Here is a 26,223-nt window from a genome sequence, read left to right as displayed (position 1 = left end):
TCTCGATGTTCACTTGACGGTGCTGCTTGCTGACTGAATTGTTTATTTTTTATACTTTTTGGGCGTGTGAGTTTTAACTGTTGGTGTTGGTGGTGTTTTGTTACATTTAAAATGGTTTCACAAAGTTGTAAATATGTTCCGGACAGTCAACCATTTTTCAATGAAGAAGAGACCGATAATTTCGATTCTGACAACTGTAAGTAAAATAAGTGGGTACATATTTTTTTTGATAATCCTAGTAGTCTGAAAGGATATAACGCTCTGAATTGTATTAGCAGCTTCTCCTCCTCTCCTCCTTGCATTTTGTATGCAAATAAAAAAGAATATTAAATGTTGGTGGACGTCATTAAGCAAACAATGCTGACACGCTGGCGTGCAAATTATTTATTGTCTATAGATATTTATTTTGAATTTTGTTAATCCTTTTATATGACCAATTAGGATAGATTTATATTATAAATTCCAGATGTTCCATTGAAAAGAAAAATGGAAGATCATTTTGTGACCCAAAGACGGACATGTACCGTAAACAAACGAATTTTAAACATGGGGCCACTTTTAGGGGGTCAATGAGACAATTTAAAAATAAAATAGTTCAAACTAAATCGTGTTGATATCGACGCCCGAAAGCAAACACGTAGTAACCCACAAAAACCAAATTGTTCAACAGAGACGAAAAACTATTCGAGTTTTGAAAAAAAAATCATAACTACGTTGTTTATTATCATAGCTAACTCAAAATTGGATACAACATTCTACGTGGGTTACTACGTTTTGATCTTTTTTACACAGTGCGCAAACTCGTAGTAAATGCCAGTACCAGTACAGTATGGGATAGCATTTCCTTAAAATTTGTATGGACAGAAAAAACGCAGTAATCCTCCTGAGTATGACAAAAGATATCCGTAATAAAGTCGTAAACGTTGTGGTTTAGAAATTTTGGGTGAACAAAATGCTGTAACAGTATTTTTTTTCTTTTTGTAAGCAATTTAGAATGCATTAAATGTATTGCCAAAAATTTTATCACACCCTTAAAAATGACTTTAATGGCATCTTAAAGTAAATTGCACGACATTTCAAATTTATACTTATAAAATGTGAAGATGTTTTCGAGATTCATAAACGAACATAACACATCTATTATGATGATTTGAACTATTAAAATATTAAGCATTCTTAAGACCAAACCAAACACATAACTTTTGTTTAATTTTCAAGAACATAATTAAATCTTATAATAGTTATAATGTTATTGTAGAACCAACTAAAAAATAAGTAGTCCACTTTGGAAAAGACATAACGTAATGGAAGATCAAAATCTAACCAAAGTATAACAACGACGTTTGATTAAAAAGTGGTTTCTACATCCTCTTATAAAATAAAAGTCCACTTTAGACAAAACAAACTTTCATCAGATACCATAAGACCAAATTTTATTTAAGTCCCATAAAAGCATAAAATCGATACACACACCGTAAATATTGCAATTTTACATGCTTACAATTGAAAAAAAAAATCCTTTCTTAAATAAAAATAATCACTTTATCCAAAATCCCCGTAATCTTTTACTTGATTACAAACACGTCGACTCACTTTCACCCCCCGAACCACACTGAGCGACGGCGCAAACGTTCAAGTAATGGCCGCAATAGCCGCGTTAAAACGAAATGGCACGTATTTAACCGGTCAACTAATTAATCGAAATTGGGTAGTTTAAAAAAATAGAAATGGGTACTAAAATTAATAGTTTTGCAACAAACACGGAGCCTAAAAATATATCAATATGAGTTGTATTTTAATGCCGTTACAGCTTTTGATTATTTTTAGGCAGGTACCAAGTATTTATTTGGCAACTGAATTATTATATTGGAGACCATTTATGAAGCACATTTTAAAAAGAAAACGGCTATCTATTAATTCAAAAATAAAGTTCTTTTAAAATATTTTGTTTGGTCATTACACGGTCAACCTAACACGCTCCTCCTCGCTTTGCTCGTCGTCGCACCTCTCTGTTGACTCTAGCAGAACACAGTGGTAACTATTGAAATTAGTAATTAAAAATTTAAAGATTTAATGGTATAATGGCCATTAGCCGTTTCATGATTAGAAATTTCGACTATAAGTATACTGACCATTACGTATTGGTAAATTAATTTGAGGTGTTTTGTGTAAAAAGTGACCAATATCCATAAAATTTAACTGCTTTTGTGTTAAAATACTACGTAGCTGAAACGACATGCTCAGTCATGACTATAGTTGATTACTTAGGTGTGAACAACTAGATGACAACTAAATTTTATGATCGCTTTACAATATTAGTTGCCAATTTATTATTTTAGGCGCCAACCTAACACTAAGTTCCCTATAATTTTTTGGGTGGCTTGATTTTGCTGCCAGTTTTTTAAATAATATGATGCTTATATTTGAGGCTAATATATTTTATTTGTCGCTAAAATATTAATGCACAGCCAAATTATATTATTATATACCCAATGAAAGTTCCTGTTTAATATTTTAGTTGCCCGGTTAATAATAAGCCAAACGAAATAAGGCGCAGAAGTTTAAACCTTACGCCCTACAACAGTGAAGTAATTATTATGTGGTTAGTTTTACTTGATCCTTCTAAACGTAGTAAAAGACATGTCTCTCATATTTTAATAGTGTGTGAATTTGTGTTAAACCACTACTCGACTAAACATTATTTCCCACCAAATAGCGTAACTGCAAGACATTCACATTCATGAGCGGCAAACACGTAGTAACCTACACTTGCGTCAGACCAACGGAGGTTGTAAATGACAAAAGTATAAATTATATGGAATTAAAAATGCTGTAAATACAATGATTTAAATTATTGAGTGTTTTTGCTATTACTGCGTGTTTGCTGAGTACATTTCAAGAAAAACGAGAACTTTTTGTGTTCCTATTTTCCCCATTTTTCATCGTATTGGCACGTGGATTCGACCTATCGACGCAGAAAAAATTGGAGATTACAAAAATGCAATAATTTTTTTTTTTTACGTTCTGTGGGTTACTACGTGTTTGCTTTCGGGCGTCGATATGTATCAAATAAAAGACCTCATTGTGAGGATCCAAATATATTTTTTTTATAATTTTAGGATAAACATTTTAGAAATGTGCAGTCAAGCATGAGTCGGTCTTAATTACTTCGTTTTTGATCCGACCCTACGGGTTTTTCTCTCACGTTTCACATAAAAATACATTGTTAAAAATTGTGTAATGTTACATTTCTAATGTACGAACGGAACCCTTGCAACGCGAGTCTGACTCGCACTTGGCCGGTTTTATTTTAATTTTCAAGCAGATGGGCTAATTGATGGTGGCAAATACAAAACTGATTCGTTTTCTTGTATAAATAAATAATTGGTTGATTTTAATAAATAATAAAAATAATTAATAATACCTTCTTCTATGGTCATTCTAAATCTGCTATAAAAAAATATTAAATTAAAATTATAAAATAAAACATCGAAAACTATTTATTAACAAACAGGAAAAAACATGTAACAAACATACACTAATTAATTAATAAGTAGAAAAGTAATAAAAAAACAATAAACAAAAAAAACATATTTCGGCGCACAACGCGTACTGCAGAACGCAAAATGATTCCTACGCAGCGATACGCTTCGCTTTTTCGAGGAAAGCACTGATATTCTGCCGGTTACAAATAATAATACTCATTTTATCCTGCTGCGACGTTTTCAATTTAACCGGTTTATTTCGTTCCTCAAGAACGAAACGAGAACGTAATTGGTGTAAACCGTTATTTCAAAAGAACAGTTCTTTAACCGGTAACCGCAAACAGAAACGAAATCCATTTCGTTCCCGGGCAAATGAACGAAACCGGTTTGAGCGTTGAGAACGGTTTCCGAGCCCTGATTCCGAGACCACGGGGACAACACCGTCCTCGAAACGTCGGAGGTAAATTTTAAAATTTAAATACGAGGTAAAGTCCCGTTGTGCAATTTAATAATATTACCTATTTATACAATTTCCCTAATAAAATAAACAATTATATAATATGTTTTCTACATTTTTAGTGAAATCTTACTAAAATTGTCGTAGTGAGTAGGTTAGGTACACAGGTAGTAGGTAGGACCTATGTAAGTACCTATATTAAGTTGCCACTATTATTATTCAATCTTGAGTTAAGGGTTATTTTAGGATTATTGTATTATTCTTGTTCTCATTCGAATTGCGGAAGTCGTTATAACGGATCTCAGACTAAGAAAATCTGTTCTGAAATTCAGGGGCAAAAATAAATCACAGTGCAATGTAAGCCTACCATTGTGGAAGCAGAGGCACTATACACTCAAGTACTATCGAGTGGACAAACCCACGGAGCGTAGTTTCGTTGGGTTGCGAACAAACTTCAATATTTCACCTCGTTAGCATTTGCCATCAAATTCGGAAAACCAATATCATTAATTTTAGGTACTTATCGAGTTTTAAGTGGTTTTCGGTAAATAACTATGACAACAGTAAACGTCACAGTGTTCCCAATATTTAGGTAGGTTTCACTTTAACTGAACAATTTGGCCGAATACGAATATTGGAAAACTTGCCGAAAATCGAGTAAGGATCGAATATTCGGCCCATCTCTAGTCAAAACCTAATTTTACGAAACAAGCTGCTCAGCCTAAGTGTTTGTTCTTCATCTCGGAATATCTGAATAAAGCGATCCCATTTACGACCCAATACGTGGGGCGACCATCCGTCATGACTGCATCCCTATATTACATTCCGAACAGATCATTGTGATAAGCTTGAGATACATTGTTAGATCGTTTTTCGACGCTTGGCCAGTTTTATCGGTCCTTATTGGCATTTTTGTGCGAATAGTAATATTTAGAATTGTTGTATATTAGTCCAAAGCTTCACATGTAATCGATTCAAAAAAAAAAGCGTTTTAAGTTTATTATTAAGAGAAACTAAGATAAATAACAAAATTATTTCCGACCATATAATGCACTTATTATGGCATAATGTCAGTAATAAATACACTTTACACATAAGTACATTTGAATGTAGGTATGTTTGCATATTGCTCCTAAAACATGGTGAGTCTAAAATAGTAATTGCCAGTAGTTTATTAGTAAATCGGTATTTATCCCGTTTTATCAAAAAGCATGGAAGCCCTGTTCCGCAAGTCCGCAACTGTATTACAATAATAGAAGCCTCAGGAAGAAAAAAGTAATACGTTTATCCTATCTCGAGAGCGTTGTGGGAGCTATTTGAATATTCATTTTATTTTACTGTTTTTTCAATAAAATAAAATTGTCGTAAGTACAGTCAGATAAAGTCAGGCCAGACGACGTTTGTTCCACAAGTAATTGAAGTAAAGAAACCGCATGAAAAAAAAACATTATTAATTAAAATGACTGCTCTTTCATACCTACCAATAAGAGGAAGTAGAACGAAAAAAATTAAACAAACATTAGGCATACTTAACTTTTCTTTTTCCTCGCGTTATCCCGGCATTTTTGCCACGGCTGATGAGGGCCTGGGGTCCGCTTGACAACTAATCGGAATTGGCGTAGACACTAGTTTTTACGAAAGAGACTGCCATCTGACCTTCCAACCCAAAAGGTAAACTACTTATAGGTAGGCCTTGTCGCGATTAGTCCGGTCTCCTCACGATGTTTTCCTTCACCGAAAAGCGTAAATATCAAATGATATTTCGTACAGTTTCGTACTCAGTGTAGTTGGGGAGGTAACGATGCTAAGTTTAGTGTGTATACTAAGTTACTCGAACGTCGTAGGGACCTACTGGAATCGAAAGATTAGATAATAGGATAGACCCAAACTGTGAAAGCGAAAATCATGTAAATAAGATAGAGATTATCAATACACACAAACTTCCATTTTCCTCAGGGTACAGAAACGCACAAACTAAACGTAACAGGATTTAAGCTCGTTGCCCTTAGGGCGAGGAGAATATAAACGAAATAATTAGCGAGGTAATACGTTTACCGGCGAAGATATAGCCTTGTCCTAAACGGGAAAGCTTTTATCTAAGTCTTTTCCTAATTCGCGTCGACAGCGCGTCAATAGCGACGTTGATGGGTTTGTAATGTGACACAACCATAATTTAAGCGTTACCCTTACCATATTTCATTCATATATGCGATCGTTACCCTATTTCATATACATACATTACATACATATGCGATCGTCAGGCTTTTTTCTATTAAAAGTTAAATATGAAGAGGTAAAATATAAAGATAATTTATTATTCAAGTAGGCATATTACAAATGCACTTATGAACGTCAAACAAAGCTACAGCGGCTCCAATCGTACACCGTTGCCTCGAGAAGATTTAATATTTGTCCTAAATTTAATACCTATTTAATGTTCATCCTAAAAGTTTTTTTTTATATATGCTAAATATTGAATATTATAATTTTTGAATTATGCATGCAATCTCCATGAAAATTAAAAAAATATATAATTACCAACACGCCTTGCTTGGCTTTAGAAAACACTTCAGCCTACCCACCGCCTACAGGCAAATAGCACGAGTGCCTCATTTGAACGCTGGTCACGGTCGTCACGGATGAGTCGGGCTATATGCTTAGTATTTTTTATTCTTGCACTTTTATTTAAATTTCATCAGAATTTGTTATGATAGGTCTAGCGGATAATCCATGAATAGGTAACAATGAAACATTTTGTTTTATGGCACAGGCCGCTTGTGATTATAATATTAGCATAGCATTATTTGATTATAATTGTCACATGATATTAAATTCAGTGCGATTTCCACGTACTAAAATAATTAATAACTCGGCATAGGTACCCACAGTGCGATTGCGAACAACATCAGATTATATTTAGCTTCAGGAAGGCGATTCGAACTTTATACTTAAAGAGATTTTGAAGTTCTAATCACCCTCCAGATGAAGATAGAACAGTGCGAACACACCTTAAACATAATTTTCTATTTTCCCGCGAAAGCGAAAAACATGCAATATTTATAGCGGAAATGTTGCTTGGTTAGAGGTATCATTAATCACTCTGTCACGCCGACAAGCTACGTTAGGGCTTACGGGAAACAGCCTAACGTTAACAAATGCCACGTGACGATGGCAACCACTTTGCGGTTACATGCATGAAAGATTCCCTTTTAAGTGTGTATTTATTACATATGACCTTAATGTTATACCTCGTGCAGTGGACACATCGGACATTAGAAACATAAATAACATTAATTAATATGTTTAGGCGGGGTAAGGGAAACTATGGGGAATAAGCAACTCTTCTAGGGAAATAAATAGTTAGAGATAATTCAAGATATTAAAAACGAAATTAAATGATAATGCCGAAAATAAAACTAAGTAATGCATAAATAAAATTCACTTATAAATACTTACGTAGAACCTCATCCGGTTTATCTTGCCCTGAACAAAATACATAAATTATGTTTCTCTTACCCTACCCGAAATTATACTACGAGTATGTATTTATAGTTTGTCAGAGGACTGTCTCATTTCAATGATAGACAGAGAGAATCATACTATCTTTGTCCTACACTAGTACTAGCATAGCACCCAAAAGAAAAGGATGAGTATAGTTTTCCTGGTTCTTACTGACTGACAAATTGGTTTGACCAACTATATGTATATTATATTGCAACTTAATTATTGTTATCGTGTCTTATGTTTGTTTGTCATAAGTTACCGGTCAACACATAGACGCGGCATGGGTTATTCCTCAAACCAGAAAAAAGCGCAAGTCATCATTTATTGGGTAACGTAAATTAATCACGTACGTATACATTTATAATTTCCCATTAAGTAGCATTGAGATATAATACCAAAGATAATGTAAATTTGTCTTCACGCTTTACTACCCTCATGGGGTGCGCTGAGCCGTGATCGAGTAATCCCTCCCCGGTGTTTATTGGCCCAAATTTCCCTATTCACTTTATTAGTCGGATAAAAAGGGATGGATGGCATATTACAAATGGTTAAAAAGGAACTTTATGTGGTCAATAAAGTGTAGGATACGGTCAACGGGTGAATAGACAAATATAAGGTTCGATATAATGTATATGTAAAGTTGTAAACACACTTGTTACGCGTGTATTATGTTACGTAATATGTTTACATTTGTACTATATAGTTTGTGTTGTGGTTGCGTAGGTATAAATAAACCGTTGACTGGAGAATCTAAACCTAATATTTATTAAGGGGCCCACTGATTAACAGTCCGCAGGACGGTATCGGCCTGTCAGTTGTTCGGAATTGTCAAAATTTTGTTCTAACTGACAGGCCGATACCGTCCGGCGGACTGTTAATCAGTGGACCCCTTTACAGATATCGGGAAAGTGGAACATTTGGTCAAGTAGAGTCTACTTAGTAGACCAATGAAGAAAGTGGACCGATCGGTAATTAGACGGATCGGAAAAGTGGACCCCTCCAGTACCATCGGTCCACTTTCCCAATATGTCTACTTTACCAAACGGTCTCCTTTCCCGATCTGCCTAATTGCTTTTCTCAATCCGTCTACTTGACCAAATGGTCCACTTTCCCGATCCGTCTAATTCCCGCGATCGGTCCACTTTGTTCATTGGTCTACTTGACCAAATGGTCCACTTTCGAATGGTAATGTAATGTGGCATTGTCACTAAAGTTACCTACTGGGGGCGATTTTTGAATTTCGATCGCTCCATTTCGTCATCCGAAAATCGGTGGAAAATGGCATGACGCTAATTTTTGAAATACGGGTGATAGAAATTGGGAATTTGGTGGTACTGGCCACGAAATACACTGGAATGCCTACATTTATTTTCAGTTCAATCAAATCCGAGAAGCGGGTCTAATTTAATTTGCAAGATTTAATTACCGGACACCGGGAAAAGTGTGAACAAAAGCCTGTAAAAATTAATGTTATTTTGATGGAATTTGGACTAAATAACTATGCCATTCAGACCATTCAGTTTCCTTTAAATGTACTTAGCCATACACCGAAATTAATGAAGTTTAAAAACAAACACCGAGTATACCTGTAGATAATTTATACTTATCACCTGATATCTTTTTATGTTTGGACGAATCAAAGACGTAAGAAATTACTTATACTCAAAGAGATCAGGTGCGGCTTTCGATTTTTACAAGTTGATTGCATTTAAAATGTCATAAAGAAATGTACGAGTTGGATGCGCTGTGAAAATTGGATTCAATAGATTATTTAATTAAGTTGGACGTCGCTTCTGAAGTGCGCAAAAGACATGTCATTAATAATTGTACATTTATTCAATTTATTCGATTAAGACAGTATTATTTTCCATTTGCGTAACTAAGTTAAGTACTTTTGGATATTTGGTCGCTGAGTTTGCATCAAATAAGGGCGCAGTTTCAATTGGGTTTCTGTATATATATCTGGGAGAAAACAAAAAAACTCAGGAATGCGCGTTTTCCCAAAGTTAAGACCTAGCTAGATCGATTTATCGCTCTCGAAAACCCCAATATAGCAAAAAATTCATCAAACTCATTAACTATAGAGCTGTTTCCGAGATCCCCGGCGAAATAGGTATATATAATATACCTATAAATAAACAAGAATTGCTCGTTTGAAGGTTTTAGATATATATTTATATATCCATGGCCTACAATAGCCTAGGCCTTTATTATCCATGTCAGATGGTTGACTAGTTTTCTATATGATCACAATATATGGTCAAATTGACGATGTCAGAGAAATCGGAACATTCCTTATCCCTCCCCTTCCTCTCGGATGCACGTACGCGGAAATGTAAAATGTGTCATAAACTCATAAATGCAATTGACAGGCGGTCGACAGTTGCCGCGTACTAGCACTCGGTTCGCATTATAACAGGCGTAGCGCGAACGCGAGAAGGGAAGTTCTTTCAAACTCAATTATCTCTTTAACAACGCAGTAAGCTAAATAAGCTTTTTCAAAGAAAAGTACGTAAGTATTTATCATTTTAAAAGTTTACGATATCTACATAATCGATCCAGTTGAATATAAATGTGACACATGAAATAATACATATAGAAAGTTTGATAGTGTTCACCTAATACTAGTAATACTTGACGTTTTTTACTCATTTTTTATTTGATATTTAAAATATAAATTAGTAATTATTTAATGGTACCTATTTTTTACTTAAAACGGTTTTCAATTTTTTTCTTACAATGTCACATATTTTTTTGTCTAATAAATTACTAATAAACATTATTAAACTTAAACATATCAGATAAAGATAGGTACATATATAATAATTAATGATTTTATACTAGATACTATTAAATAAGTAGATATTGAGGACTAAGCGGTGAATCCCAAATAAAGAAGATAAGTCAAGATATTCTTTAAGTAATTTAAATAAGAAATCTCCGCACATCCCATTACTTCTAACTTCAAAAACCTCGACCCGATTTATCGGGTTTAACCGCTAAGCCCTCGATATGTGCTTGTATTGAATGGATACATAACTATGCTTTTAAATACGTACCTGTTTATGACGAAATTCTTTTCGAATATCACATTTTTGCTACATTATTTTACACAGTACACTAATTATCACTCAATAATACACTTGAAATTAGCCTTAAAGTGATGTGTTCAAACGGGCATTCTAATAACTGTCCAGCTTTATTAATATTACGAATGCAAAAAAGCAATTAAATAACTAATTATGTAAGTATATATAGAAAATGTTCAGTTTATTGCTAGCTCCTTATTTAATGAGTTCACGTGAAGTAAGTTTGGCGCGTAGCTGAGAAACTCGTAGGAGCGTAGCGCTCGCTACGAAGGCTGTGCTGGGACTGGCTACGAGCGCTACACTTGCCGCTAACCAATACTTGTAGGTACTCATTATAGGTACGATTAGAGATGGGTAGTGAGTAAATACTCACAGGTAAATACCGAGTAAATACTCAGTATTTACTCAATATACCCGTATTTACTCGTTTATACCCAAATTGGTGGGTATAAACTATTTAGAGTGCTGAAAGGGGCATATAAATTTGAAATATAGGTGTATTTTGTAAGCCGCTACTGGATTAAGTACTTAAAATTGTAAGAAATGTATTTTTAAGAGGGGCACTCCATACATGTAACTAATTGTCACAAAAAAATATCTGAGAAACCACCAACGTGTTGCACGTCATTAAATGGGTCTTCAAAAATAACTGGAATGTTTCTAAGAACATTTTTGGATAAATTGAATATTTTTGGAAAAAAACCGTTTCGAAAGGCCAAAATAATGTTTATCTCTCTATAACTTTCGAACCAAAGTTCAGAAAAAATATGAAAACATATCGGGAGATTAGCCGTATAATAGAGTACAAAAAACAATATTTTGAACATCATTGGTTGAGCCATTTTTGAGTTTTCTTTAAAAAACCCTTAATAAAAGGTCGTAAGTGCCGCGTAAACATGCACTTTTGCGCGACATGCACTTATCTAGAACATCGATAGAATTTAAGTACTCATATTTTTTTAGTAAATACCTTCTTATTTAAAACAAAATTGTTATCACAATTTGCCTCTCACTAATAATTACCTTTTTTTCCTAAATTAAGCGCCCTCTATGCTTTTTATTTTATAGATATTGTTAATACACGTTAGCACTCTTCAATAAAAGACAATTTTGTTCTTATATCTCACTTTTTGAATATTTTATAAGCAATCGTTTTTACCCACCTAAATGAGTAAATACGGGTATTTATCGGGGGCTTTGAGTAAATACCGAGTAAATACTCAGTATTTACTCACCCCTACCCATCTCTAGGTACGATACAAACGGCCCAATTCGAATAATGATTCTAAGATGTCACAGCGATACGGTACCGATCTGTCAGTGTCAAAAGTGACGTTTTTGGTTGAATAATTTCACTCTTGTATCGCTGTGACATCTTATAAACATTGTTCTAATTGTGTCGAAATACTATTGATACAGATTTAGAGGATAATTGTGTAGTAACATTGGAATATTGTTTTACTGCAATATTATATTCCCTTCTGATTTCAAATACCATCATTATAAATCAGGTAAGTAACTACAAGTATTTTTTTGTCTGAATGTGGCGTAGGTACTACTCAATGATGTTTTTTTTTCATGTAGCACCGATTTGCGATATGCTGCGATGTTTAAGTATTCCGTAAATATTTAAATTGTTCCTCGGATTAAGTATGCTCAAACAACTGCAAGTATCGTGGCAGCGAGTTCTTCTTTTCCAAGCATCTAGGCCGTACACGGCGTCTAGACAAAGAAAGCTTAATAAAACGTAGGAATATTTTTGTACTGAATATGCTTGTGTCGCACACTGGTGGAATCCCATCTTTCGAAATGCATATCACAAATAGACGGTGTTTATTAGCGAAAAGCATCTACATATAGGATATCAAAAATTGGGCTGAACCGAACTACTAAGCCAATAATGCGAGCCGCAACCTTAGATCAACCGGGGCTAATAAGCGACTTAGTTACTACTGGAAAGCGTATGGGAGCCAGCGAGAAAGCAGTTCTTTGACGTTCGCATTGTAAATGCCGACACCGCCTCGTATGGTCTACTCACACGGCCCACGATTGCCCAAAAAAAAAAACATCGCAAATAAGACCTGGCTGCAGAAGATCTCAGAGCCTCATTCACTCCCCTTGTGGTCTCCTGTGATGGCGCTGTCGGAACGGAATACGAATCCTTCATAAAAAGAACATCCCTTAAGCTCCGTGAAAAATGGTCCAAACCATACTCACAAATAATCAACTGGATCAAAGTCAAAATACAAATATCAATCATCAGAGCGGTCTCTCTAAAGCCCCCTCCAGACTATGCGCGTGAATCGTGGGCGAAGCCGCGAACGCGAGTGTGGAGTCGATTTTCGCAGACAGCGAAATCGACTCCACACTCGCGTTCGCGGCTTCGCCCGCGATTCACGCTCATAGTCTGGAGGGGGCTTAAGAATTAGAGGAACGAGAAGAAAGATAGAAAGATTTGGATCTGAAGACGGCTGTGGAATACCCATCCTTGAAGATTAGATTTCTCTTCTTTCTACCTTACAACTGTTTTTAAATACGTTTTAAATTGTATTATTTAATGTAATAAATGTTTTTTACATATAGGTAGGTACCTATACAAAAAGATGTCTTTTCTTTTTGACTAAAAACTCTAATATCAATGACAGATTTTTGTGAATTGGATTCTTTTCCCTAAATAACGTCTAAATCATGTACTTAAATCGTAGCGAAATTGGTCGAACCGTTTTCCAATAAATGGAAACATCGGGCACATAATTTGGGTCCTTAGGTTGTTTCCTAATCACTCGGTTCGACACTTGACCTACTGAATCGTCAAATCAAATCTCTCATTCAAATGAAAGCTCACCTTGTGCAGTGCCGCTGGATCTGAGGGCCTACCGCGAACTACGTTCGACGTGTTGCCTCCATGTCACAATTACGCACGAATTTACAAGTGCGACAGAGAGGCAACACGTCGAACGTGGATTGTGGTAGGCCGTCTATTTGTATGACAAGCGACGTCGACGGCGCCTCTCCGCCGCAGTTTTCTTGTAGCTTGTGAATTACTACGCTCATTAAAACTTGCAATACAGGCAAACACGAACCCGAATAAAAACTAATCCTCTTTTCAATGAACTTAGACTCTTAGCCCTTTGAATTTCTTTCGCTTTAACTTCCAACCACTTCTAACTTGTTTCTAATAGAATACTAAATGTCAAACTGGATGTCAGAGTAGTCAGAGGCAAAACAAACTTTTAACAACTTTATACTTTTTAAATAAAAAAAGGTTATATCATAAATCATAACATGAATATTAAATCTAGCATTTGCTTATACAATACACATGCAACATGTGACAGTAGTTATGTTTTTTATTTCAACTGCATTTTTTTAAATAGCGGAAAATATCTCCTGACTTGGAATATCAGTTGAATTGATTAAATAAACCCAGCCGCCATTTTCGCCGGCTGACAGAACAAGATAAGTTTATGTTCTCATCAGCGAGAATGACAAGGACGCACCAACTGCGTACATAGATTATCATAGCAGACGCGTCATGGTAAGTTGCATTCATTGTTTGGTGCTTGTCGTACAAATAAAAGAAATATACTTAAATTTCAACTTTAATATTGAAGTTCTTTACTTGAACGCATTTTTTCTTGTATTTAAGTACAACAATTGGCAAATTAAAGATTATTATTGGCTATATTATTGTCCGGGTCGCGTCAATTAAGTAAATAGGTATATTGCTGTTTATACAAAGATTACTACAAAATTAGTATTTATTGTCAGGCGTTTCATTTTCTCACACAGTAACAATTATTAATAACATAAAATTGTTAGTAAAATAAAGGATTTTGTTGTTATTGAGTTTGCTTTTTGTCAAAATGTTTCTATAGTATAAGAAAAATGATGAATAAAGAGTATAATATAATATCTTTTATTTACATAACTAAATATGAAAACTTTTTACTACGGTAGCGAGTATATTACTACATAAAACTGCATTAAAATGATTTGCACCTTCTGTCAAACATCTTAGTCTTTGATATTTTTTTTTCTTAATAAGTTTTACGCTTCGCGCCATATTCACTGTTTGCCGTCGTGTTATGGTGGTATCACTGATTTACCAAATTCACGCGCAAGTGACAAACACTAGCCGTCTCTTTTTTACTTAGGTATTCTTTTAATTGTGCCGTCTCTTTTACGCATTTGCGTATGAAGTTGTAAACAAATTGTAACTAATGCTGCCGTGTCGTTGGCAGCATTGGTTGGCATCATTTTTTTCGCTTGATATGTTAGTGTATGGCTTATCTACATATAAAATATCATAGATAATAGTAAATTTTATTGCAAGTCTGCAGAATATGTCATTGTGTTCAAGTGCCGAGATATATTTTATGAGCCGTAGGCGAATAAATAACGCCTCAATTTGTCGGCAAGCCGAGCGTCAGATTTACCAATGAATATATTGCATCCGGTGATATAGATACTATAGGTACTATTGGTGTATCCATGGCCTAAGTTACAAAAATTAATCGATTAATCCCACTTTGCCTTGGTCGTTGTTTTAGACTTACGTTTAAAATTACTGAAGTATTTCATTTATCTGAAATTAGGAATATCGCTTTTTAGGGTTCCGTACCCAAAGGGTAAAAACGGGACCCTATTACTAAGACTCCGCTGTCCGTCTGTATGTCTGTCTGTCGGGGTCCCTTTGTTTCCCATAAAGTTTTAAGACATAATGTATTGATTGTCATATTATCGTTAGTCATAAAATAGAAACCGTTAACTTTTCAGGATTTTTGTAAGGTTATTCTATAGATGGGTTAGGTTAGGTTAGGTTTGTTTTATGGCAATCCTGAAAAGTTACGCGTTTTTGAGAAAAACCAATTATGACTAACGAAAATTCGGACAAACAATACATTATGACTTAAAACTATTTGGGAAACAATAGAGACCCCTGTCTGTCACTAGGCTGTAACTCATGAACCGTGATAGCTATATAGACAGTTTAAATTTTCACTTTATTTCTGTTGCCGCTAAAACAACAAAAACTAAAAATAAATAAAATCAATATTTAAGTGGAGCTCCTGTGATTTTTTTCCCGTTTTTGCGCGAGTCCGACTCGCACTTGGCCGGTTTTTTTAATACTATACAAAATTCTAAATTAGGATCTCGCAGACAATTACGCGAGACATATATACCTACTCAGATTTCCGTCCGTACATATAGTCAGTATGTACCTAAGAGCTGTGGTACTGTGGATCCTCGTCAGTGTGTTGTCTATCCACGTGGCAGTTTGCTCGACGTCGGGACAAGTTTATTGCATCTGGTAATGACGGGGTCACGAGGCGTGCGGGCTCCGTCCACTCTGGTGCTTTGCGGTTATGATTTGCGTCTAATTCAGATTCGAACAAAATACTAATTCGACGCATTCATATCTCGCTAATCCATAAGTGCCATAAAAGCGCGCTTTTCCTAATAAAAATTATATTTTTTTTTAATGCACATTAGCAATTAGGTAGGGTAGTATTACTTACTAGATACATAATTTTAATGTAAGAGGATTTAGACGATCGGTCTGGCCTAGTGGGTAGTGACCCTGCCTATGAAGCCGATGGTCCCGGGTTCGAATCCTGGTAATGGCATTTATTTGTATAATGATACAGATATTTGTTCCTGAGTCATGGTTGTTTTCTATGTATTTATTTAAGTACCTATCTATATATTATATATAAGGTTGTCTGAGTACCCAGAACACAAGCCTTCTTGTGCTTACCGTGGGGCTTAGTCAATTTGTGTAAACATGTCCTTATAATGTTTATTTATTTAAGAGGATTACATATTTTCCGATTACTTCAATCTCAGGCAATTTGGTCTAAACTTGTTACAGGAACAGCATAAACAATATCTCGACGTAATATTTATTATTGACGCTTCGTAAATTGGTACCTACCAGTAAATTTCAGGTTATACAGTCATAACTATGAAGTGAAATTAATTATTTATTTTCAGGCAACTATTGGCCCATAGATAAATACTCGTACCTTAAAACTAGCATACATATCATTATAAAATATATCTTTAAACTAAAAACACACAATTACTATAGAATGCACGCATCAAAAAATAATAGTAAATGATCATCTTTCTAAATAGGGTAGTAGGGTAACAAGCTCGCGCGTGACAAACCGGAGTTAACGAACGGGAACCGGACCGCAACCATTGTCGGGTAGGAAATTAAAAGGCGAGATTGTTTGCATTTGCGCGCTGCCTTGTCCAAGAGTCATTTGTGGATTACAAAACCCGATGTCAGACGATTGCAGCCATTTTAGGGTTCCGTACCCAACGGGTAAAAACGGGACCCTATTACTTACTAAGACTCCACTGTCCGTCTGTCACAAGTATTTGTTGTTATACGAACAACAGGAATACATCATCTGTGAAAACTGAGGCTGTATCTTATAAACCGTGATAGCTATATAAACAGTTGAAATTTTCACAGATGATGTATTTCTGTTGCCGCTATAACAACAAATACTTACTAAAGTGTACGGAGCCTTTAGTGGGCGAGTCTGACTGACACTGACACTCGTCAGGTTTTTTTTCATCCATACCTATCTACCGAAACTAAAAGTAAAATACAGTTAGAACATATACATACAGACATGATATTTATTTACCTCTGTACCGTAGGATTATCAATTTATCATCGTCTTCCTTAGTGAGACGGCTGGCTGAGTACTAGATCAGGGGACCTAGCTATGACGACAATCGTTTACGTTACGACAACGAAACGCTTTATGTGTCTCTATCGCTCTTCCATAATAGTGCGATAGAGAGACAGATAGCGTATCGTTGTTGTAGCGCAAACGATTGTCATTTTGGCTAGCCCCCAGCTCAGCAACCTTGTCACAAGATTTGGCGTAGGCTCTCACGATGACAGATGCGACTCTCGTATACGTAACTATTATTTTTAAATCCACAGGGAAAATTTAATCTTGTGGTGATCGGTCATATTTACTTACCACATAGACTAGGAATCCTCTAGACCGAGTTTAGAGCAATTATATTTCATGCAACCGATGATGCCAAAAATGCGGGGGTGCCGTGATTGGTCCGTTCAAAGACACGGACGTCACACAAAGACACTTTCGACTCGAACATGGAGTAAAATTACCGAATGCGTGGCAGAGGGGGTAGCACGACTATGCTCGGCCTAGAGGATTCCTAGTCTATGACTTACCATAATTTTCTCGCTTCTAACCCATGGCATCCTTTGTCAGTGGGGTGCAGTGGGGTGGGGATTGTATGTCTGTGGGGTATTCAATTCACCTACTTCTTTAACCAGAAGTGTCACTTTTGACCAGGGATGACGCGGATGCAGATTTTTTGACAGCCGCGGATGTGGATGCGGATATTTAAAGGCTCACATCCGCGGATGCGGATCTCAAGATTAGGTACTTAGAAAACGTCAATTATTACATTTTTAGTATTTTTATTAAAAAAAAACGAAACGTTTAGTATTTGAGCAAGAATATAGGTGCGTTATATTTAATAAACAGTAACTTGGCAGACTTTTCTGGATCTAGACGATTTCGTTATAGGTAATGACGAAATTACCTACCACTTACGCCGCCGCTAACTAAGACGTTCCTGAACCAACTTGTTCGACATCAGCATCCGCATAAACTCCGTATCGATTTTATGTGAAGGCGGATGCAGATGCGGATGTTGAAAATAATGCGAAAGTTCCGCGGTTGCGGATGCGGATGCGGATGTTCGCAACATCCCTGCTTTTGACAAATGACAGATCATGTCAAAACAAATCCATCCCAAATTGTTATTACAATCAGAATGCCCTCTAGTCTGGGCCAATAATTTAAATAATTTATCTTAGTATCACTGTTATAATACTTATAATATATATATATTTTTATATCTAATTACATCGTGTTTTTCAACTCGCGGGGTGTTAAATTGCAATCAGGCGCATTACTGCTAGTTTCTTTGAGAGAAAGCCAGTGCGGAGCGCTTCAAACTGCTTTAATCTTGCATGTTCTCGCCAGGGAAATTATACTTTAAATCGAATAAAAATAGGGCTGCCTCTAGCGCTCATAACTATGACTTTCGTCCAACGTTCAAACGTTCTTTTTAAATATAATGATGCGAAGATATTACCTATTGATCTTTAGTTTTTTTTTTTACTTTTGCTACGTTTGTATCCAGTGAATATTAAATTAATGAAATCTTTGTAGGTATTTTCTTACACGCATGACTTTCTAAATCGGTAGGACTTTCTTCTACATAGTTTAGAGAGTGAATTTCTCTCCACAAAAATATATCGCGCCCGTGAGGGTATTAAAATAGGGCGTGAAAGAGTAACTGAATAGTAAATGGAGTTTTTACGTGTAAAATAAACTGCTTGGAAAAGAAATAAAAATGCGTCTCGTCATTTCTTTCAAGAATGTCAAGAAAATTTCACATTTTGTTTGACGTAGGTTTAGTCTTATCACATACAAGATATTTTAGAACTGAAAGATAAAATACCTTACTTTTAAAATGTATTAAGTAGACAGACATGTTTCAGTGCCTATTTGCACTAGTCCCAAATGAGCATAGGGGAATAGTTAAGTAAATAAATTTGCATTAACCTATATTTATTATGTTCACTGTTTATTCCAAGCCTTCCAAGTATTATTTTGAAAGGATTTACATCCGAGGCACTAATATGCGAGCACGGGATGCACAGAAAGTAAGTTACGCACACGCTAGCAAATATGTCAATATCAAATTAGTGGTAGCCGTACGTAAAACTAAAAATGGGAAAATATAAACTTCTTACAAAAGTTTTCTTAAGTTTTTACAATGACGAGTAATTCGCGATTCCAATTAAAAAAAAAAAAACGTTCGTTGCCGCGCTGTCAGCCAAAAGTTTATCTCTAATATGTATAATGATCTGTCGCACAACCGTTCATCGAACATTTCACATTTGTAATTTGAAGTTCAAATTCGCACTCTGCGAAGATAGGTAACCTCGGGTTGAATGAGTTTAAACCAACTGTGAAATTGTGAACGCTAGACTGTATTTAGTTACCCATCTATGTGAAGAAAGATGGATCAAAGAGCTTTTAGAATAATTATGTAGTCTGCGGTTCACATATTTAACTAATCGGATCGCACGAATGATCACAGGAATGGTACATTAGAGGATTAAATTGATTGGTTTTAAGGAAAAAGAAAAAAAGAGAATGCTGCAAAACAAATGCAAACGACAAGGCCAAAAGGATATATTATATAATATAATAATATACTGTTCGTAGTTTGGCTATGGCTAGGGTTATGATTTGAGTAGTCTGTTTGTGGCATGTCAATCGATTTATTTCGCTTTTATGAGTTTGAAAGTGGATATCTTATGAAAAAAAAAGTTATTGGGATAAACCCAACATCATTTTTTTTTATCGCTCGTTTTTATTGCTCGTTTATTTATCGGGCATCTTCCACAGTTCTATAGATGTGATGTTGTTTTAATTTATTAGACTTAATTAAGTAGTTGTTTTGTGAGTGACAGGCGAGCGCTATCATAATATATTATGATACTATGGTAGGTACCTATGTTATGTTGATAAGTGCGAATGGGATAAGCTTTTTCTAGTTCGTTTCTTTGATTTTCAAGCAAATGCTATCATCACAGCAACATACATGGGCGTATTCTAATTGCTATGTCTAAGCGATCAGTGTAAATTTTAGTCAGCACTTAGTCCGAGAAAGACTGCACTTTCCCTGCCAAAAAATATGTCAAACACCAACTTTGAGTCCATGCCACCGCGGTCAAGAGGAGGTAACAAAACGCTAGCTCAAATTAATTATTTATTTTAGGTTGTATAGTAGAATCAATTGCTTCGTAGGTTAGAAACGCGTATGTGCCACCCTTAAAATAGCAATAACCATAGACTATGAAGACCGCTTAGCGTTTCATGTTACTCTTCATAAGCCCCCTCCAGACTATGCGCGTGAATCGCGGGCGAAGCCGCGAACGCGAGTGTGGCGTCGATTTCGTTGTTCACGCCTTCGCGCCTTATTCTCCGTTTTTTGTCGGTATTTCGGCCCGCGTCAAAGGAGACGCGAAGCGCGAACTTGCAAGACTCCACATTACACAATATTTTGGCTCCTCTGTGGCAAAATAAATACTAATTCTATTATGATTATATTATATTAAGCAGCTATATTTTACGGTTTTACAATAAAACAAAATGGGAAAACAGCTAAATCACGTATGATGCCATAGATAACTAAGAGTTAAACTCGATCAGCTGATGCTTTTCCGCCATATTGCCGCAAACCAAACTGCGAAATCGCCGCGAAGTGTGCGAGTGTGGAGTCATACGTCAACTTCGCGATATGTTCGCTCCGCGACGTCGCGCCGCGATTCACGCACATAGTCTGGAGGGGGCTATAGGCTACGTGGTCAAAATCGAGAAAAGACTATCCAGAAATGTATGATAAATGCAATAATATATGCAATATAAAACAAAAAGAAGTAAAATATAGACAGAGTTAGCATGACTTACTAAGTACTCTTCACAGAAAATACTTAATTCCGTGTAACATAATACCCACTTGATCGCTTAACCACTCCATTAATACCTCTCAGGCTCTCAGCCTTTGAGAGAGAACAATTATGGGTCTATATTATACTATATTCAGAGGTGCTCTACGGGTTTCCGTGAGGTATGTGTGTATGTGTGTGGCTCGACCACAAACCGACAGTCTGCGGCCATAAATAAATCAAGGGGATAGGGCAAAATTATGTAGCACAAATATGGAAACTTGTGCTACATAATTGTGCAGAACCAGGCGTGGCTCACTCCGCAATTTCGTCGCTTTGGTACAGGTAGCTAAAAGTCCATCCGTTCGACCCCAATTTTGGGGTTTTAGCGGAAGCAGTTATAAAGTTGACCCAAAAATTTTTTATTAAGCTATGAGCTTCATCACATATGTTCCTTGAGTAATTCTAAGCATTTCAAGCCTGGGAGGCAATAACAAATGTGTGTCTACTCGGATTTGTAATGGATTCAAACTTTCAACCCCTTTTTAACCCTGTTAGGGGATGAATTTTACAAAACGCTGAAATTACTTTTCCTGTCTTTTAATAATATCCCCAAATACAAAGATTCAAGTCCCGCGTTCGAAATTTTTTTTGATATCCATACAAACTTTCAACTCCTTTTTCACCACCTTAGGGGATGAAAATTTAAAAACGCTGAAATTAGTATTCTTGTATTTTAATAATATATCGTTTTACGAAGTTTCAAATTCCTAGCTTAAAATAAAACTTGAACCCCATACAAACTTTCATCCCCTTTTTAACCCCCTTAGGGGTTGAATTTCTCAAAATCGCTTCTTATCTCTTGTACACTTTATAAATGTAATCTAGTGTGCAAATTTCAACTTTCTATCTTTTGTAGTTTCGGCTCCGCGTAGCAAAAATCTCCAACCAAATTTTTCACCTTTTTACGTTTTTCTCGTAAAATTACTATGAAATTGAAAAAACAAATATCAGCAATGAATTCTACGTCTTTGGTTTATACGAAAATGATACCAAACTTGCCCTAGTACCCACCAGGATCAGAGTAGATTTTTTTTAAAGATGACGGATGGCGGCCGTCTTTGTACCCCACCCTCCCCCCCACTTCAGGCTAGAAATGCTTAGAATTACTCAAATATCAGATGTGATGAAGCTCATAGCTTAATAAAAATTTTTTGGGTCATGTATGGCAGTGTTACATAACTGACTCCAGTATTTGCCATAAGCCGCGCGTGGCGCTGTCGCTACCAAGCGGACATATCTGTGCTGAACGTAACAGACGCGTTTTGTTAGAGAGTGAGTCTTCTGTACCTAGTACTATTATTTATTATGTGGCAGAACTTATTTACTTGAATATTTATGTCAAATTTCATGTTCCTGAAATACCTATTTTAGAATATGGTTTTAAAGGCGTATCCAGACTAGTAAAAATGTTCCGCCGATCTGATTAAATTGTCCGATCGAATCAGGACGTACGGACGCAATAATACGGATAAAATGGGGTGCGGACGCAAGAATACCAATTTGTGAGGCCAGTATTTTCGTTCTTGTGAATTTTTCCAATGGCGGCGGCTAGTTTCGTGGGACTCTCAAACACGAGTGCATCTTGTTATTAATGAAGGGTCGGACCGCGTACACAATTAAAAGTTAGTTCGGATTGTCGTGGGTCGTGGAGTACCTCTGGATTTGGCCTCGAATACCTATAGCTAATGCAAACTATTTGAAGGGTGGGAAATTATAGAATGGTATTCCATTCGGGAAATGAAGAAAACTATTTAATTACACTGCCAGTAAATATAAGGTAAGGCCAATTTATGACTATTTGAACTTTTTGAATTTTTTGGAAAATATGCAGAAATGCGCCAGTAGGGCCTGTAACACAAGACCATTGTGATTACGTCCAGCCGCGTGGAACGAGGGTTGCGTTGGGGTAAATGCACATTCATTCATTCACAACGGATGCTTAATTCGTTATCACTCGTAGACAATGATAGTGAAGAAGTGGTTGGAGATCGTGTCGCTGAGAGACGTGCGTCTCGGTGGCCCATAGTTGGCCTCTCTTACACGATCTTCTGTAGAAGTTTTCAGTGAAGTGGTTGGCGGCCATGAAGTATTGAGTGACGAGCTCGAGAAGTGGCGCATCATGCCGGAACACTCGCCTTCCATTGCTATTTACGATAGTCGTTGACACTGAAGTGATTGGCGGGCACGACGCTGATTGTGCGAGTCGGAGTCGCAGTGCGCCATGCTTGGCCTCTCGCACACCACTGCCACACGATCTCTAACAGACATTTACTGTGAAGTTGTTGGAAGCGGGACACTACACCTAGCCACTATCCCTTTACCACCACACGGTCAGTCAGCGTAGACGTTGACAGTGAAGTGGTTGGCCGCCATAATGCTGAGGGTGACGTGCGCGCCGGTGCACGAGCCCGAGACGCGTCGCACGATGCCCGGTCGCTCGCCCACCACCGCGACGCACGACATCGACGGAATCGACATGCTTATCTGAAATAATACACGTTGTACATACTGTATTCATCTTGTCATTTCATTGCCCTAAGATTTCATTGGTAGAAAATGCAAATTTTAATGTTGAACGCAAACAATGTTTGAACTTAGAATAGATGCAAAACAGATCTCCTTAAATTTTCCAATAGTTGAAGACAGTCTAATTACTGACTTTTACCAAGTTTAAGTTCTTACTTGCACTTCAACTGGTTGGTCTTCGGTAACTTCTGTTTCTAGGTTATTGACCTCACTGTAAACAATCTTTGAATCGTCAACGTCGGCGCAGTTTCCGCACTTCCATACACCCCCGATTAGGGCTACGTCTTGTTCTGCAAAAACAAAATGTTATTTTTGTATATGTATAACAATTTTAATAACAAAAATAAAACACTACATAAATCCAAAACTATTTTTGTTAGCAGCCAATTCTATAAAATATATTGATTAATAAACATAATACTTCTAACCGATATTCGGTTCCTTCATATAAGTATAATGTCTTATTAAATTTGTAGCAAACTTAAGTAGGTATACTCGTACCTTGAACGACTTCTTGTGAATCTTCAATTTCAAAACTATCACCGTTTAAAAGCATGTTAATAACCGAATCCAGATCTTCTACATCATTATTTGCCGACAAAATATTTGCACAGACTACTAATAAATATAAGACGATAAATATTTTAAGACACATATTTAGCAATTTGATCTTTTTGATCTATCTTTGACTCATTACTTTATTTTAATGTTGTAATACATTAGCTTTGCGCTAAGACAATTTGAGACTGATTTATTTAGCTGAATAAGAAGCTTATCAGTTCCATTGACCTTTTTGATAAAACATTGAACGTTATTATATAATTCAGCCAAACAATGTCCAGTTGACTTAACTAAATATTACATATTTTGTTTACCTATCTTTAGTTTGAGGATGTCAGCAGTATAAAGTTACGTTAAATTTTAATGCGAGGGTACTTAATAAACAAAACGATTGGTGCCTTTTCCACTTCGAATTTCGGTCGATAGTCGGTCGAAAATAAAAACCTAGACTGCGTCACTTCTTGCTTTAAATGAAGGGGCCCAATGATTAACAGTCCGCCGGACGGTATCGGCCTGTCTGTTGTACGGAACTACCAAAATTTTGTTCTAACCGACAGGCCGATACCGTCCGGCGGACTGTTAATCAGTGGGGCCCTTAAGAAATTAAGTCATATAAAGCGTTAGCAAACTTATCTTTCGTAGCTATCCGCTATGTAACTGAGTTTCTAATCAAAATAGAAAATAGAAACCGCAATGTTTGCACGCTAATTGCGTTGTTTCCAGTCTCATGTGCCGCCATGTACACTGACATTTCCTTGCATCAACTTGCATAACGTAATAACTTAAAATCGCCAAAATAACACGTACAGAAGAATGTTTTCGTCCTTGGTTATGTCCTTTGAGTTATTAGGTCCACACCTCAGGTTTATTTGACTGTACCTAAAGAGTATGCAGGTCATTTAAATAAATTCTGATAAATCAGCAGGAAAATGGACGTATTTTACTCAAATATATGCAACGACTTTTGAGGATATTGCTGAATCTGTGACGACAGATTTCGACCAATGAGTCCATTACCTACAGGTCGTCAAAGTCGATGAATCCTTTTATCTAAATTGTACCCTTTCTCTTGGATCCGATCCAAATATTCAGATAACATCGACGTATTTATAAGATTGGACCTATTTTCCGTTTTTTTATTTGACATGTCGCCATAAGAGCAGTGCAGTTTATTATTAGTTGGCAACTTTTAAAAAGAGGGGGCTTTTTATTTATGTTCCACAATTTCTCGACAACGGTGGTACCGATTTGGAAAATTAATTTGTTTTATTAAAAACCCGATGTAGTTCGTCCAATTGTCATCGGTTCAGGATCTGATAACCTGAACTCTTGGCATACTGTTGTGTATTTGGTATTATTTTATGGTGGTTAAGAGTGCTATTACATTTCGGGGTTGAGCGAGTTTAGGTATTTTACGCGCTGCGGCAGGCCGTGCGAGCTCAGTATTCCGATCCCTTCTACCACACTCGCACTACAATTATGGATTAAACATTCTTGATCCATCGCGAAGCATATTGAAATCAACCATAACAACACTAACTGTACTTAACTTATAAACTCCTAAAACTGTTATTTGGTAAGTACGAAAATACTAAATGCAGTGCAAATGTACATAGGGGCTGTTCATAAATTACGTCATCTATTTTTGACCCCCCCCCCCCATCCCTCGAATCATCTAAAAATCATGCTTCGGATGACTCTGTTTCCTCCTACGTCATGCTACCATCATCCGATGTCCAGACCCCCCCCCCCCCTCCTCCCATTTGAAACGACGTAATTTATGAATAGCCCCATACTCGTACTTATGAACGTATATTACTCGAAAGAAATTATAGGTACTCGCTTATTTACAAGAATCAAGTTACAAGAAACTGAAGATACACAGGGTCTGATGATGGAGCTGGAAGGTGGCCACGGGTACCAGTCTATCATGTAACTAAACCACTTCGTGTTTGGGCTCGTTTAATTCGTCTCAACAAGATCTTTGACACAAGACAGTATTCAGGG

At 36.3% G+C, this 26,223-nt stretch overlaps 2 protein-coding genes across 2 annotated transcripts in view; both read right to left on the bottom strand.

The window, feature by feature from the left end:
- LOC134664190 (gamma-aminobutyric acid type B receptor subunit 2) overlaps window positions 1-10,661 on the bottom strand; it is a 179,607-nt gene extending 168,946 nt beyond the window's left edge. The window contains exon 1 of the mRNA XM_063520787.1: window positions 10,506-10,661. The gene's annotated coding sequence lies outside the window, so the exon portion shown is untranslated. The remainder of the gene's footprint in view (window positions 1-10,505) is intronic.
- Window positions 10,662-23,421: 12,760 nt separating this feature from the next.
- LOC134664088 (uncharacterized) lies at window positions 23,422-24,310 on the bottom strand. The gene is made up of 3 exons (XM_063520710.1): window positions 24,157-24,310; window positions 23,812-23,945; window positions 23,422-23,613 (listed from the first exon to the last, which is right to left on the bottom strand). Exons 1-3 carry the CDS (start codon window positions 24,308-24,310, stop codon window positions 23,461-23,463), a joined length of 441 nt encoding a protein of 146 aa, XP_063376780.1. The 3' UTR covers window positions 23,422-23,460.
- Between the last annotated feature and the right edge of the window lie 1,913 nt (window positions 24,311-26,223).

Source organism: Cydia fagiglandana, chromosome 1 (genome assembly GCF_963556715.1).
Source record: "Cydia fagiglandana chromosome 1, ilCydFagi1.1, whole genome shotgun sequence".
NCBI classification, from domain to species: Eukaryota; Metazoa; Arthropoda; class Insecta; order Lepidoptera; family Tortricidae; genus Cydia; species Cydia fagiglandana.
This window is presented reverse-complemented; position numbering and strand designations above follow the sequence as displayed.